This window comes from Kryptolebias marmoratus, linkage group LG12, assembly GCF_001649575.2.
Source record: "Kryptolebias marmoratus isolate JLee-2015 linkage group LG12, ASM164957v2, whole genome shotgun sequence".
Taxonomy (NCBI): domain Eukaryota; kingdom Metazoa; phylum Chordata; class Actinopteri; order Cyprinodontiformes; family Rivulidae; genus Kryptolebias; species Kryptolebias marmoratus.
The window spans coordinates 18,295,924-18,311,970 of record NC_051441.1 but is presented as its reverse complement, the minus strand read 5'-3'; the positions used below and the strand labels follow the sequence as shown (position 1 = coordinate 18,311,970).

General features: G+C 52.5%; 2 protein-coding genes across 3 annotated transcripts; both read left to right on the top strand.

The window, feature by feature from the left end:
- The first annotated feature begins 740 nt into the window (after nucleotides 1-740).
- Nucleotides 741-12,517, top strand: wu:fb95e10 (nucleolar protein dao-5). Of its 2 annotated transcripts, XM_037978642.1 has the most exons (5): nucleotides 741-1,528; nucleotides 1,814-1,901; nucleotides 7,508-7,710; nucleotides 7,808-8,391; nucleotides 8,446-12,517. In XM_037978642.1, exons 1-5 carry the CDS (start codon nucleotides 865-867, stop codon nucleotides 11,176-11,178), a joined length of 4,272 nt encoding a protein of 1,423 aa, XP_037834570.1. In that variant the 5' UTR covers nucleotides 741-864; the 3' UTR covers nucleotides 11,179-12,517. The 2 variants fall into 2 exon arrangements, with proteins under 2 accessions (XP_037834570.1, XP_017272227.2); XM_017416738.2 differs by having other exon boundaries at nucleotides 7,808-12,517.
- Nucleotides 12,518-13,448: 931 nt separating this feature from the next.
- Nucleotides 13,449-15,321, top strand: LOC119617516 (uncharacterized protein DDB_G0285291-like). The gene has a single exon (XM_037978641.1). It carries the CDS (start codon nucleotides 13,897-13,899, stop codon nucleotides 15,055-15,057), a length of 1,161 nt encoding a protein of 386 aa, XP_037834569.1. The 5' UTR covers nucleotides 13,449-13,896; the 3' UTR covers nucleotides 15,058-15,321.
- Nucleotides 15,322-16,047: the final 726 nt, after the last annotated feature.

Below are 16,047 nucleotides of genomic sequence, written 5' to 3'. Positions count from 1 at the left end.
TTAAATCTTCCTCTGGCCTCGTAAAACGCAAGAACATCCAAAGATTTTCACTCCAAGCATAACTCATGAAGCTGTTATTTAAATTTGCTCATCTGCCACACAGCTGTCCCACTTGGGCTTTCTGGTTTTGTTTTTTTGTTTGTTTGTTTTTTTCAAACGATAAGAGAAGCACGCTTTGTCTTTCTGAAAACGATACGTTTAAACATAAAATAAAGAGAGACATTTTATATCTGAGGCAGATTTCTAAGGGTTTTGGGAACTGCGACGTCTCCTCTTCCTGTTTTTGCTTATTTTTAGGATTTCGGTCATCTTAGTTCCTCTTAAAATGAGCTCCAGCTCTTAGAAGGTGGCTGCATTTGGATGAGGTTTCTGTTGCTGGGATCAAGTATAAAAACAAGCATATACATATATATACATATACATATATATATATATATATATATATATATAATTATTTTATTTAGTTAATTCTTAATTTCAGCATTGGTTTCGCTGTCCTTGTACTGTTTTAGATGCAGCGTCTTCTTAGGTTGCATCATTTTTGTAAATCTGCAGACATTTAGTCAGCTTAAATCTTAAATGCACGCACAGGTTGTGTGTGTGTGTGTGTGTGTGTGAGATGGTAAAGATGAAGGCTGCTGCTTTATCTGATTCCTGAAGCTACAAACATTCCTGAGCTGTCTGCAGATAGCGGAGGCAGCGTTTCGTGTCTGGTCTTGCCGTCTGACTGACGTGTCCTCTCTTCCTTCCTTCAGTCCAACCTCTCGGCGTCTTCAGAGAGCCTCCGGAGCTGCGGCCGTCCTGTGAGCGTGAGGTCAACCAGCCCTGTCCCGCGGAGACGGAACGCCGCCACTCGAAGGGGAGATGAAGCCGGACGGGGTTGCCACGGCAGCGCTGGAGCCGATGGAAGCGTTGGCGTCCGATCCGGTAAACGAGGCGGCGCCGTCTACGGGACAGGAGCCCATCCCCGCCGCCGCTCCGCTGGAGGAGGAGGCGGCGGCGGCGGCGGCGGCGGCGGCGGCGGCGGCTCAGCAGCCCGTCGGAGAGGGGAACCAGGCGGAGCCGCGGCCCGACCAGCCCAAGGAAACTCCAGCTGCCAAGACCAGCAGCAAGGCCTCGGGAGACGCCAAGGCCAAGACCCCCAACAAGGTCGCGGCGAAGACGAAAGCCAGCATCACCAGCTCGCCCAAGACTCCATCCGGCCCGCGGACGACCGCCACCCAGAGCCGCATCTCAAACGGCACCTCGAAGCCCCAAGCTAACGGTGTTGCCAAGAAGGCCGCGCCCGCCGCAGACAGAAAGAGCGCCCCGACCTCCGCTTCCACCAGGAAACCCGCAGCGGCCGTGGTCGGGGCCCCAGCCTCCAAGAGTACCGCCAAAGCGGGCGAGAAGAAAGCCTCAGCGGTCAGCCCATACCTCAGCGGGGTAAAGTCTTCAACCGGAGCGCCGGCGGTCAAAAAGGCGCCATCCGCCACCGCTAACGGTGTCAAGCCGAGCCCCACGGCAGCTGCTGCTAAGAAGCCCCCAGGTTGGTTTTTACATTCTCACCCTAATGTCAACAGGAAGTCTGCTGATTCGCAAATACACACAAGTAGTCCAAAATGGCGTCTGCTCATAGATTAATGAGTGCTGCTCTTTGTAACGTAACCCTCAGAAAGTTGCTCATCCCTAACCGACATGTCACAGCTAAACTATTAATCTGTTTGCTCCCAAAACCGGGAAAGAAACACCTGCCTGACAGCAGCTTTAATGTTCTGAGAATATATTGCTTATTGTCTGTAACCTTCTCTCTCTCTCTCTCTCTCTCCTCTAGTGTCGAAGCCTGCCGGTGCAACTTCCACCAAGATGGCTGCGGCAGCCCCGACCAAACCCGATAAGCCTCCCGTTTCCAAGACGACCAGGTAGGGTGTGGCGTTTCGATTCAGCGGTCTCATCGCCAGCACAGGGGAGCCGTCTCGTCTTTGTCTCAATAAATGTTGAAACTTGTCCGTAAAAATCAGCTTTCTCCAATTCAGGGTGAAAAAAAACAAACCTTAGCAAGCAACGTAGAGCTCCTCAGTGCCGGTCCCAAAAGACTTGAGTTGGCTCCAGGTTCAAAAAGGAACGCTGCTTGTAAAGAAACAACGCTCGCTCTGACGAACGAGGGACATTGATCCCCTCACAGAGGCTGGAAGGAACCAGGCATAAGTAGGCCAGCAAGCAGCCTGAGAGGAATGCCTCTGCGAGTTTCATCAGAGCGAGCATTATTCAGCTTTATTAATAAAACAAGTTTCTCTTCGGCGCTGCCAGAACAAGAGAGCGCTCTCGGTGCTTTTAGCGCCCATGAAGCAAGGCCTTGTTTGTGTTTTTTTTTTTTTTTTTTTTTTATAAATCTGGCAACGTGTCGTGTTGTGTTGTGTTGTGTTGTGTTTTGGGCTGTGATCAGATCAGCGTGTGTTCCTCACCTGAGTCACGCTGTGTGGGCGACGTCGGCTCCCCGAGGCCGACTCGGCCGAAGGAGATCTTTGTCCGGGGCGGCTGCGATCACGATCACGGTCACGCAGAGCCCCCCCACCCCCGCCCGAAAGCCCCTTCCTGCGGTTTGTTTTGGAAAAGCAACCCCCTCCCCTCTTCGTCGTTACGTTATCTTGTTGATTCGTCGGCGAGTAAACACAGAGTTAGAAACCGATCAGATCATTTGGGGACGTTACAAAACAAATAAAACCAAACAGTGCAGGAACTGATAGGAAAATGTGCAACAAAATGAGTCAATAATGAGCTCGTTGCTGTTTTTAAACCATTTCTGATCTTTGGAAAGCTGCCACCCGCCAATTCCAATTTCTATTTGACGGATCACAGAAGGAAATTTGCTCTAATTTCTGGTGAAATTATCTTTATTGTGCTAAAGAGGAGGCAGGTTATTACAGCTATCATCGGAATCATTACAGGACTTCTCACAGTTTCTCCCCGTGGGCAGATTTCACGCCTGCAGAAATGAAAAACTACAGCCAGCAGCTGATCAGCAGACACACACAACATACCTCCGTTTAAAAGAAAAAACTCAACACCTTTCACGTGACACAAATAGATCAGTTCAGGTCACCCGCGCCGCACCGAAAGTCCCGTCCGGCTGGAGTTGTAGCATTTTTCCGCGACGCATTCAGCGTCCGGGGGGAAGAAGGTAGGATTTTTGAGCGCCCGATCTGCCTGTTACAGGTCGAGCTGGTTGAACCGAAAGCTTGTAGCTCGTTTTCTCCGAGCGTGAAAGGTGGCAGCTAACGGCGTCTTTTGGCACAAGTCTTTAGAGGAAATAGTTCATCCACGCGTTTGAAAAACTCATTAAATAAATAAATGAATGCGGACTTATTCAGCTTGTTTTTTGTGGCGTTAAGCGGTGAGTTTCGGCCTCAAACGCCATTTTTGAAGTATTTTCGTTCAGTTATTGATGCTAACCGGTCAGTCATGACGAACGGGATGTTTTACCCCCACCCACTCCCCTTCTCTCTCTTTGTGCCTCTCGTAGCAGCTGGATTGTGGGAGATTACGCTCGGATTACGGCTTAAACAATGGCCGATGTGCAAACATCTCATTAAGCAGAATTAAAACAACGTCACGCTGGTAAACCGGCCCCCCCCCCTCGCGCAGCGAAGCGCACTCACGAACTAATTCGGAACTCTACCGTCGTGCCATTTAATCCATTTTTTTTTTTTGGCGATAATTAAAAGTAGCTCAGCGCGTGTAAGTGAGCACTCCGCCCCGCGAGGCGAATTTCTGTCAGACGGGATAAAACAAGACGGATGGAACCACAGAAGACGCTTCCAAGGGCTGTTTAAGGGCCACTCCTCTGGTTAAATAAAGAAGTTCAGTGATATTGAAGCATATTAGTCACTTGCTTTCTGTCTTATTTGATTTAGTAGATTAGTAAGTAAAGTAAAGAAGAGATTAGAGTCAAACAAAGCTGAGTTAATCTCTTAAAAGAAAGGAAAAAAACCTGTTCCACCTGAGCTGCACTGAGAGATACTGCTGATGATAGGCTCCTGTTACGATATACACCCCTGAAGGCACATTTAGTGTAGTGTGTGTGTGTGTGTGTGTGCTTGTCTCGTGCTTCGACAGGGCCATAAATTTCTCGCTTTAATGAGATTTTGACCTCTCTCCCCCACGCCCCTCCGCTCTGTTGTTAATTTAGGCCCGTTATCTATCAGCTGCTCGGCTCTGTTTACTCCGTCTTCCTGTAAAAGCTCGGCTGATTTAATTCCACTTAAAGCAGGTCCCGGCGATCCAAGGCCCGGCGATCCAGGGCCCGGCGATCCAAGGCCCGGCCTGCCTCTTTAGGTTAAATCAGTCTAATGAGTCTCCCCTAAATGCGCCGGAGTTTGGTGCTCCAATTGATTTTTTGTTTTTTGTTTGTTTATTTTCCTTTGTTGCGTTTAAAGCCAACAGGAAGGAAAGCTTCCATTTTTATGCGTTTTGTTCCACCTGCTGAAACAGTGGCGAGGATTTGCTTGCTTTGAAAGTTGATGCGGCGTGTTGTTTCTGGGTCATCGCTGCTGAGGCGCGGCGCGTCTTTTGACCTTCGTCTGTAAGGTCAAGGCAACATGAGAGCCGTTCGCTGGAAAGAAACCGTTCGGCGCGTGCGGAGGAAGAGAAGCGGCCAGTTACAAACGCCGAGCACGCCTTCGCACGTCAGCCTCCGGATTCAAAATGGCTGCGGCGGAGCACGAGTGCCGCACGGACAAACGAGTCGTCTCAGCCCCACCTGAGCCCCGCCGCTGCAGATCAGAGAGCGTGTGCAAACACGGCAGCCTGTGTCGCTCCATTAGTCACACTGTCGTTCACACTGACGCTCCCCGAGGGGGCCGTCATTTTATTTTATCAGATGGCATTAAACGCAGCCCCTTCATGATCTAACAAATTGCCGTCGATGTAACGGTCCGGCGAGAAGGACCCTCGTCTCGTGTTGTGCAGGCTGTAAATCATCCCCCCCAGTCCCGCTCGGGGTGTGGCCGGCGAGTCGACTCCACGGCGCAGCCTTTCAGCTGGCACCGTCACGTCGGGGCGCCGCCAAAGAGCCAATTACTGAATGGATTTGATTGGAATGAGACGGAGAGGCGGGAGGGCGGCTCGTGTCTGACTGCGAGGAGCTTGAGTCAGACTGAAGACATGGCAGATGTGTGATAATTTAAAAAAAAGGAGGGGGGGGGGGTGTCACAGTTTACCATTATTTTTGTTCCCTTGGCCTCGGACATTTCTAAACAGAAAGGTTAAAATATTTATTTAAACATGATTGTATTTGAACACCTCGTTGCTGCGGTCTCAGGTGGCTTGGTTTGCCTCGCAATAAAAGCCGAGTAAAAAGAAGCCTAATAATAATAATAATAATAATAACATCACTCAGTCTGATTGCATCCATTCAACCCATCCTGCCTCCATGTTTGTTCCATTTAATTAACGCAGCGTCATCTTTAAAACGCCGGAGTTCCTCTCGACTGTAATTGGCCGCCTCTGCTGCAGACAAGACGTCTGCCTTTGTGCTCGCTCTCCTCCTCGCTCATTTCCCCTCTTCTTGTTTTTTTTTTTTTTTTTACAAGTCCCATTATTGAAATTACAGCATTGCAACAAAGAACCCCCAGCAGGCGGCCGTGTTCTAAACACAGCCCTCGTGGTTGAGGAACATGCACATCTGCAATAAAACGTTTCACTGTTCACGCTGTGCGCCCCGTAGCAACGACCAACCCTGAATTTTTCGGCTCTGTTCAACTTCAGATTTACGGCGTTCCTCCAAAACGAGGCCCGTGCCGAAAACTAAACAAACGAAGCCCGGCTTTTTCTCCTTTTAATACCCGCAGCAGCGTTCCTCTTCTGTTACGGACCGTTGAGGAATCAGAGAAAACAAACGAAAAAAACAATTTATTTAAAATAGGTTGTTGTGCTGATTGAGCTCTTCCACATTCCAGCCAGTGCCATAAACGGAGCAGATATAAAAAGACGCTGGCTGATAAAATAGAGAAAGTTTACAGGAACAGTTCCACGCCGTACAGGCAGACAAAGTGCAATAAAAGCAGCGAGAGCAAAGGTGGAGGGACTTTTATTGATGGTGTAATCCTGGGCGGCTCGTCGGGTCATTTAAGTGTTTACTTTGACTGGACTTCCCTGTTATCTGCGAAGAAGGCTTCATTCGGGTCACTTTGATTGCTATAATAATCTGGCTGTCCTCGTGTGAACCTGCACACCTCCTCCTCCTCCTCCTGTCTTTAACTTGTTGTTTTGGTTTCGTTTTTTTGCGATTGGCTCAATTTCCAGAGGTGTTTAAAACCATCCTGCCCTTTTTATTTTATTTTTTCCTGGATTATTCGTCCTCCTTTCATCACAGATTATTAGGAGCGTGCTCTCTGACTATCCCATTAGCATTCTTCATCTCTTTACTTTTTAATTCTCCTATCCTGTAATGCTTTATCGTTTATAATCTCATTCAAAGTTCAGGAACTATTCACTTTGAGCTTAAAATATATATATATTATAAGCTGCTTTAATTCGGATGGGGCTAAACTGAAACAGAGGGATTTCTTTTGTTAGATATTTAGTTCATTTGTATCCAGATGTCCCCACAGCAGATCTCAGATGCTAAATATGTCTGCCGCTTGTTCCTCGCAGCTCTGAAACGACACCGACTCGATAACAGAGTCAGCAAGGTAACATTTAATGCTCCACAGCCAGATTTAAAGGATGTGGATCAGCTGTAAGACCTTCCATGAACTCCTGAACTGACCACACCCCTGTTTGTTTCCACCCCGCCGCTCCGTCCTCGCGCCTTTTTGTTTTATAAACAGCGCTCCGCCGCCGTTGCCAGGTCGTGAACAGCGCACGCGGCTTCATTTCCCCCTATCACACAGACACAATGAGCACACAATGAGTGGATTTGGAGATGTTATTTTCGCTCTCCTGTCGGTATAAAAAATTCACCCGGTCCCGGGCATCTCCATCCACCTCTCCTCGCCGTCCTCTTTCTGCCACAGCGAGCTCAACGTCTTTATTTAGAAACACGCAGTCGGCGCGGGAGCCTGCGCGCGCCCCGGCCTCGTCGGGACGTTCTGGATGTGGGTTATTTCGCTCAGACGGGCTTACAGGCCGGGGCGGACGGAGCAGGCACAGAGGGTGACGCACGCTGCTCCGAGTGGCATTTTCATGTAGGGTGGGGGGGCAGAGAGATGCACTCAGAGGAGATTGACTCGGGGTTAGGATGCCTCTCTGGGGTCTGTCGTGACTCATCTTTCACGCTGCTTTACTCTCAGGGGAGCGCTGCAGCGCCGAGGGAGAGTGAACCGGGCCTCGTTCTGCTCTTAACCCCCGTTTCAGAGGCCGATTGGTAAAAAGAAAAGTAGAATTCCTCCTGGCGTGTTGGTTCATTTAGAGTTTACTGCCAAACATCGCTTTAAATACGTCCGCCGTGCCGTGGTGTTGTGGTTTCCCAGCAGACTGCGGGCGCAGCTCGGCTCTGACGTTTTCTTTCTTCGTCGTGTTTCTTCAGGCCGATGTCGTCCCGCCCCGCCACCGGCTCATCCCAGACGCCGAGCACCACCAAGAACGCCACGGCCCCGTCCAAAACCGCCGCCCCCAAAACAACCCCCGCCACCGCCAAGACCGCGACTCCCAAATCAAAGCCCACCACACCCTCTAGTGGCAAACCTCCCGCATTGCAGACGTCCAGAAACACAACCCCAGTGAAAAAAGGTACAAACTCGGCGCTTAAATAAAATCAGACATATATATATTTTTAATCCTTGTCTGTTCCCACATTAACTGTTTTTCTTGCTCTCTTTTTTTCTAGATCTTACCAAACCAGCAAACCCGGCAGCCAAAAAACCTGCAGACTCCCCCCTCGCTCGTCCTCCTTCTACAACAAAGCCAGCAAAAGCCGAGGTCCCCAAGCCGACTTCAAAAACAAACGTTGCCACCAAAAAACCCACCACAAATAAGGCTGCAGAAGCAAAGACACCGAGCCGCTCCAAAACGCAGGAAGTTAAGTCCGCACCGTCCAAGGATGCCTCCAAAACGCCAACCTCAAAGGCAGCCAAGCCCTCCAGCCCTAAGAAGACTGTAGGAAGCAGCACCCCGACTCCTGTGAAGCGTGCTCCCAAAGCCGCCGCGGCTGCCGAACCTGGAAAGGAAGTGGCCGCGATGGTCGCTGCTGCTGCTGCTGCAGCGACCATCGCAACCGCAGCTGCTGTTGCCGCGGCGCCAGAGGAGCCTCAGCCCCACGCAGGAGGAGCCGCCGGTCCCGAAGCAGCGGCGGAAAAAGCCCCGGAACCAGTTTGCGAGGCGGCGCGAGAGCTCGAGCAGCCACCCGTACCCCAACCCTCGCAGGAAGCGACGCCGGAGCCCGCACGGGAACCGACACCCGAGCCCGTTCAAGTGCGGGAACCGACACCAGAACCCGTTCAAGTACTGGCACCAGAGCCCGTTCAAGTGCAGGAACCGACACCAGAACCCGTTCAAGTACTGGCACCAGAGCCCGTTCAAGTGCGGGAACCGACACCAGAACCCGTTCAAGTACTGGCACCAGAGCCTGTGCGGGAACCAACGCCAGAACCTATGCGGGAACCGACACCCGAGCCCGTATGGGAACCGACACCAGAACCCATTCAAGTGCGGGAACCAACGCCAGAACCCGTACGGGAACCGACACCAGAGCCTGTTCAAGTATTGGCACCTGAACCATTGCGGGAACCGACGCCAGAACCCATACGGCAATTGACACCTGAGCCCATGCGAGTACCGACACCAGAACCCGTGCAGGAACCATCTCCTGCGCCCCTGTTGGAACCAGCAGCCCAGCCCGTACATGAACCAAGTTCAGTCAGACTCGTAGAATCCTCCCCTGAGCCTCGGGCCCAAGAGTTTCATCCGTCGGCGGAGGCGGAACAAGAACCTGAACCTGAACCTGAACCAGAACCAGAACCAGAACCAGCCTCCATTGTTCAGATGGACCCTTTCAGATTTGCAGACGACAGCTCCGTCCCTTCTTTGGGAACTACGGTCATGTCCCCTCCCTGCTCCCCACCCGGTTCTGCCTCTCCTGTCAGGGAGTCGCGTAACGTCCCGTCTCTTCTGGACACGGACGTCCAGCCTGGACCCTGGGACAGGATCCAAGCTGCTGCTGATTGTCCTCCCCAAAGCTCCAGCCCCGTGATGGGATTTCAGACAGAGGAGGAAAAAGAGAATAACCAAAGCTACGGCGTTCAGGAGGAAATGGAGGAGGAGGAGCCAGAAGAAGAAGAAGATAAAGAGAACATGTTTCTGCCTTCCTCCACAGCTTCAGGGGCCCAGTTTGGTGCTCCCCCTCTGGATCATTTCACCCACAGAGACCTGGTCTCACCTCAAGACAAGGAGGAGGCAGTGGAGAAGGCTGACGAGGAGATCAATGAGGATGATGAGGAGGAGGACGACGACGAGGAGCAGAGGAGGCCGGACCACCCGCTTTCCTCCGTGATTACCGACATGAGCACATCCCAGCCCTCGGATGAAATCCCAGCGCGCTCCTTGGCCCTCGGCGGCTCTGTGGGCTGGCACGGCGACGACCCGCTGTCGGGGATGAACTCGGAGGACGTGAGCAGCTGCACGAGCAGCCGGCAGCACGGCATCTCCGACCTCAGCAGCACCCAGCACACCGCCATTCTGGAGGGCACCCAGAGCTCGGACGCCCTGGTCGACTCCAGCTTCAGAGGCTCCGAGGGGGACGGGAACCTCACGGGCTCGCCCAACGTGGAAACCATAGCCAACGAGGAGGAGGAGGACGACGACGAAGAGGACGACCGGGTGGACGACATAGACATGAGCTCAGAGCAAGTGGAGGAGCACCACGCGGCGTTCCGGGAGCAGAAACAGGACGAGGAGGAGGACGAGGACGTAGAAATGCACAGTGAAGGAGTAACGGAAAGCTGCGAGAACGTAGACGATGACTTTAACGATGAAGAGCACTTGGAGCACCTTAGTCACTCTGGCCCTCCGCCCTGTGGCCCCCCTGCCTCCTCCTGGGGTCAAACAAACCCCTTCTCTGATACCTGGGCTCAGCCGGCCTCGCTGCTCGCCGCCTTCTCCCCCAGCCCCGTGTCAGAGCAGGACGCCGCCGAGTCCGAGACGCCCACCCAGTCTCCTGCCCAGGCGTGTACGGACACCGCCGCCCCTTCCTTCCCTCCTCAGTCGGAGCAGGACCCCCGCCACCGTCCCTCCGAGGGGCCGATGGACGACCTGCTCGCCGCCCCCGCCCCCGGCATGTCCCAGTCCAGCACTCTGAGCGGCGCCGCTCTGGCCGCGCGCAGCAGCAGCGAGACGAGCACGCCCGAGGACCTGCGCGACTACGACAGCAGCTCCGGGGTGGAGTCCCACTCGGACAAGCAGCAGACCCCGGTCCCTGCCTCGGTCCAGCCCGACATGGAGCAGGACCTGGGCATCCACTTGGAGAAGGGCGACGGGGAGGAGGAGGAGGCCGAGACCCTGCCTGCCGACGAAGTCCTCGGAACGGGACCACCGACCGCTCCCGTGTCCGACCCCTCGTCCCCGTCCACGTCCGGCGACGAGGCCAGCGACACGGAGGGCGAGATCCAAATCAACGACCCTGAAGCCCCGCTGATGATGGAGGGGAGGGCTGAGTTTGAGAGCCCGCCTCCCTCCTGTAGCCTGACTGCTCTGGAGGAGGACGAGGAGGCAGGGGACACGCCGGGCGGAGAGGGCGAAGAGGACGGCGGCGGGGCCACCCCGCAGTCGGGCAACTCTGTGGCGTCCTACGGCTTCGACTGCACCACGTCCAACTCCAACGCCCACTCCACGGCGGAGAGCTGCGGCAAGAGCCCCGGGATCTTCTCCCTGGAGAACGAGGAGCAGCTCCCGGAGGAGGCCAAGGACCCCTCCCTCATCAAGGAGCTGACCCTTCCCTCAGCAGCGGCCGCTGCCCGGGCCGAGGACCTGCTGGGCAACCCCGTGGACCTGATCCCTCTGGGCCACCCGGAAGACCAACACCCCAGCCTGGACCACTACATGCTCGGCGGAAAGCTCGCAGGAGATCACCTGGAGGAGCTGGGTCCTCTGGAGGGGAGTCAGCGCCTGGGGGGGCAGAAGCCCGAAGACCCCGACAACAGCCAGCCACCTTACTACTCCACCATATGTGATAAGACTGATAGTTTTCTGGAAGGTAACGTATAAGTCCCTTCTATAATCCCTGGAATGCACCTTTTTTTTTTTTTTTTCCTGCAACCCCTCCCCCCCCCTCGCCGTTGTTTGTTTTATCTTTCCACTTGGGTTAGATGTCTTAGGGGGGAAAAAAAAATAAAAGGAGAGCAAGATATTAGAAAAAAAAGAACGAAGAAGATGGGGGGGGGGGATGACTAGCAAAAAAAAAGACTAGCAATTTTTAAATGAAGCCCTTGTCTTTCTTACTGTTCTGGTCATGGCTCTGAGTGTATGGCTGAAGCAGCTTTTCTAGTTGAATGTTGTTTTTAAGTAACGCTGCGTATTCTGTAGCCCTGCTGGGGGGGGTACTGACTCGACGGTCCGACGTGACTGGGGAAAAAAAAAACCCAACAAAAAAAAGAACTGATGATGAATGAAATGGACTCACTGTGTATTTATCCTACTGTTTTTACCGAACAAATGTCAATGATTATTTTATTTTTTTTGTCTTTGTTTTGTTCGTTCTGTTTTGTTTTTTTTCCTCCCTCACCCCGTGTGCGCACTCTCCACGTTCCGCATCGTAGCGATAGTCACACGTTTCTTTCTTTGCAAAAAAAAAAACCCAACAAAACAAAACACACATACACACAAAAAAAAACAAAAAAACAACAAAACCTGTTCTTGTTGCGAGACTTTTAGCTATCCGAGCTACAGCTTAGGTGTTAACTGGGTTAGACGTGGGAGGGGCTAGATTTAGAGGAGGGGCCGACCCGAATGTGCTCTCCGTTGCCACGGCGACTCCCGCCCAAGTTAGGACCCCGCGCGCCATTGCCGTAAAACCACCGGGAGCAGGCGTTATTTATTGGTCGGCTCGTCGCCCGACGGCAGCGTTTGAAGGGGGGCGGCTCTCGTTAGATGGCGTTTTTCTTTTCTTGTCGTTGCAGCATAGGTTGTTAAGGAATAAACCACATACACGTTTGTGTTTCAGGCTTTTTGTTTCCAAGCCGCTACGCTTCGGTCGGCTGACGGTCCTTTTTTTTTTTTTTTTTTTTTTTTAAATTTTTGTTCCGGGACAGATTAATAACTAGCTTCTTATTTAATGAAACGCTACATAATCCTACAACGACTACCACGGCTGAGCTGTACACGCTCCAGCTTCTTCACTTAGCCGGCTTTTGTTTTCTGTTTTTGTTTTTTTTTGGTTTACTATTTGAACAGTATATTGCATGTTTAACTAACATTAAAAAAAAAGAAGAGAAGACTGTACTACTTCCTGAAATTTGAAACAGTTCTGCAAGTAGACGTGTTCAGAGTTGAATGGTTCACACTAGGTTTATCTTTCAAAACCCCATTAAAACATTGTTGCAAGGCATTCTGTTCCTGTTTCTTGCTTTCCCAGCGGATCCTGAACTTATTGTCCTCATGTTCCAGTGGCTGTGTGTGTCTGTGTGTTTGTGTCACCCCCCCCTCCCCACCCCGCCCCCACGCTGGCTGTGGGAGTTACAGCTCAAACAGGAAGTGGGGCCGCATTACACACATGTGATTTTGACCTCATTAGGAAAACAAAAGAGAGATAATCCAGGTGGTGCCCGGTGTTCGATCCTACCTTCCTTTTCTTTGCATATTTTACTAATAGTCTCGGTTGGATGAAGACCCTCCTTACATGGATGGAGACCTGACCACGCTGTAAGACCAGACGTGGACGGTCTCTGCAGGGTCTCAGGAACACAGTGGAGTGCCGTATAGGTTGTGGAGGCTTAAACTCGGTGCTGTTTGAGCGAGTTGTTGTGTTACTCTTAAGGCTACGTTCACGCTGCAGGTCTTAATACTCAACTCTGGGTTTTTTTGTTGTCTTTTCTTCCCCCCGTGGTCGTTCACGTTCCATTTTAAATGCGACTCCAGCGTGAACGGTTTCCAGTTCTTGTTAAACGTCCGCGTGCTCAGAAGAAGGTACGGCGTCTGTATTGGTGCTGAAGTTGCTGTCCGATCGGGGGGGGGGCCGACCGTGCATCCAGATGCTAACCCTTTTCTTTGGAGCTGTGGCGTGCACGGAGGCCTACCTAAAAGTCGGATGAAACGCGACCCGAGCGTTCACACTGAGGTCTGATATGTATCTGATTCAACACCACATGCTGAAAAAAGCTGGGTTGGATATGAAAAAAAGATCCATTTGGGCAGAAAAGATCAGAACTGGGTCTCCTTTGCTTGCAGTGTGAACGCAGCCATAGTGACGTGGCTGCTCCGTACATCCTGTCCCGCTGCTTTCACTCCATCCAGCAGAAATGCCCCCCCCNNNNACCCAGCTGCGACGACCAATCCTTCCCAGGCACCAGTAAATATCAGACCTCCCTTCATCCTTTGGACGTAAAACAGCAAACGCTTTTTTTTCCCCCTCACGATCACAGCAGCTGGGCGAGGTTACGGTTCTGGACAGGAACCCCTTCTTTCAAGCCGCAGGATGGGGTTTCCTCCTCCTCCTCAAAACTGATGGCCGGAGGCCCAGAAACCTCCACGGGGATACGCGTTTCTGTCTCATTTAAAGTTTCTTGTTCAACCCCATTTAGCGGAAACGTCTCCCGTTTGACACACATTTCAGCTCTTATTAAACAGTCAAATAGACAAAGTGTAGTTTCCCCAAACATCAGTGTCCTCCTGGGATGTTTCAGTTCTGTCCCGTCTCTACATGGTTCTGTGTTGTACACTTGGATGTAGATTTGCTGTCCTGCATGATAGCCGTTGCATTCACCTAATATGATCAAAGTCATCCCGGGAACGTCCTCTTTGTGGAAACCTACCGTCAGTGACCGATCGACCCCAGTTCCCGGCGCTCCTGAGTCACCCCCGTTCTGTTTGCATCACAACCTTTTTTTTTATTTACTTTGTTTTTTCCTTTCGTCAGTATTCTCCTCCTTGGCCCCCACCCCGTTGTTCCACCCGTTCTTTTCGATGCATGCATCTGTACTGGATGCTCCAAATGATCTGCGCTGTCTCACAGGAGACGAGAAGAGCTCCGACGTGGACCGAGACCGGCGCCGGCAAACGCGCTCACGGGAAGACAACCGCAACCAAAACGCCGCCGCTCCGATAGCGAACGGCCACTATTTGGCTCTGGTTCCAGGCAACAGGAGACCCATTGATCTGACTTTAGCCGAGCACTTCGTCAACATCGCGCCCCCTCCTCCAGCTTCGGTCAACGCCGGCGGCGGCGGCGGCGTTAGTGGAGAGCAGCTGAGGAGGCTGGAGCGGCACGAGGAAGAGCTGCGAGCGATGCGGCACCGCCAGGAGCAGGAGAGGCAGAAGAGGCAGTGGCTGGAGGAGGAGCGGCTCCGGCTGGAGCAGCAGAAGCAGCTGGAGAAGCAGCGTAGGGAGCTCCTCCAGCTGCAGCTGCAGCAGCAGCAGCAGGAGCACCGCCACCGCCGGCAGGTCCTGCAGTGGCAGCTGGAGCTGGAGCAGCAGTACCGCGCGCAGCAGCAGCTGCGGAGGAGCCCCACCGGCGTGCTGCTGTCCCCGTCCTCCGGCCTCTGCACCATCTACGAGGCCATGGAGACCAGCGACGAGGAGGACGAGGCGGGCGGTGGGCCCAACAGGAACGCTCAGGTGGGCGGGCGGCGGCGGCTCCACCCCGTGCCCCCGCGGGAGCTGGAGTGGAACGAGAAGGTGGACATGGTGCAGCAGCTCATCAACCAAACCCTGATGCTGTCCGGTGACGGAGGCTGCCCCCCGCTCCTGCTCCTCCCCGTCGGGGCCGGGGGCACCCTCAGCCCCATGGAGAGCAGCATGTGGCCCGACCTGCCCCCCCAGTTCAGCCCTCCTACCGCCACGGTCACCTCTGTGAGCAGCTACTCCCCTGACAGCCGGGGCAGCTCTCCGTCTGGAGACTGGACGGTGGTGGAGGTGGAGACCCAACACTGAGAGCAGCAAACACTCGGACCTCCCTGAAACATTCAGTCTCACTTTGAAAGCAAATTAATGCTTCCCACAATCCAGTCATCTGCCCTCTTTAATTCTAGGGTTTTTTATGTATCAGGATATTATAAAGGAAAAAAAAAAACATCTGCTCTTTACCGGGTTCTAAAATCGCTCAAATCTAACCTCAAGTTTACAAAAAAACACACAACAGATTCAGTCATGTCAGTGTTTATACAACAAATATGAAGCCAGAATGGGAAAACGGGTGTGTGTGGAAAAAAAACAGGAAGTCCATATTTGGAGGAGTAAAGAGAGGAAGTAGTAGCCTGCGGCGGATCTGTCAGATCATCATCAGTGATCGCCTCTACAAAAGCAGCTCCGGGTCGGACAGGTGTGTGTTAACACAACGCCAAGGAGAAAGACATCAGCAATGACCTCAGAGAGGCAGCTGTGGCTGTGCGTCAGTCTGGAAAAGGTTAAAGGTCATGACAACAGTTAGAAAAGGACTGAAAGAGTGTGGCGTGTAGAGATGTTTACCCATAGTAGCACAAACAGCCCGTCCCCATACCAGCTGGCAGCACAGTAGTGGAGGAATCATGATCTGGGCTCCTTGATGGAAAATGGAGTGGGCTGGACTTCAATGTTTGTTTAATAAACACCGACTCAGCTCAGACCAATGAGCTCATTTGAGGTTGGATTTGAACAATCTTAGACTCCTGGAATGGATCGTTTGCACACATGAAGCTAGGATGTGTTGTTTTTATCCAGCCTGTTTGTCGTTAAACGTATCACAGCTTGTGTTCACAGCAGGCAGGGCTCTCCGACTCCGGGCTGCACCAAACACGCTTCCGAGTGCTCCGTTGTCTGTTCCCGTCCTGTTGACTCCCAGCCGTTCCTCCTCTCTCGCAGCACGTTTCCTCGACCGTCTTCAAATGGAAACGCGCTGCAGCTCCTTTAGAGACCATTTTAAGTGTTTTATGGGACAATTTTCCT

Excerpts from the sequence above, each read along its gene's own strand:
- wu:fb95e10 (XM_017416738.2), top strand. The coding sequence starts at position 865 with ATGAAGCCGGACGGGGTTGCCACGGCAGCGCTGGAGCCGATGGAAGCG. Across the intron at positions 1,902-7,507 it reads CCCGTTTCCAAGACGACCAG|GCCGATGTCGTCCCGCCCCG; the intron begins GTAGGGTGTGGC and ends GTGTTTCTTCAG. Across the intron at positions 7,711-7,807 it reads CACAACCCCAGTGAAAAAAG|ATCTTACCAAACCAGCAAAC; the intron begins GTACAAACTCGG and ends CTTTTTTTCTAG.
- LOC119617516 (XM_037978641.1), top strand. The coding sequence starts at position 13,897 with ATGATCAAAGTCATCCCGGGAACGTCCTCTTTGTGGAAACCTACCGTC.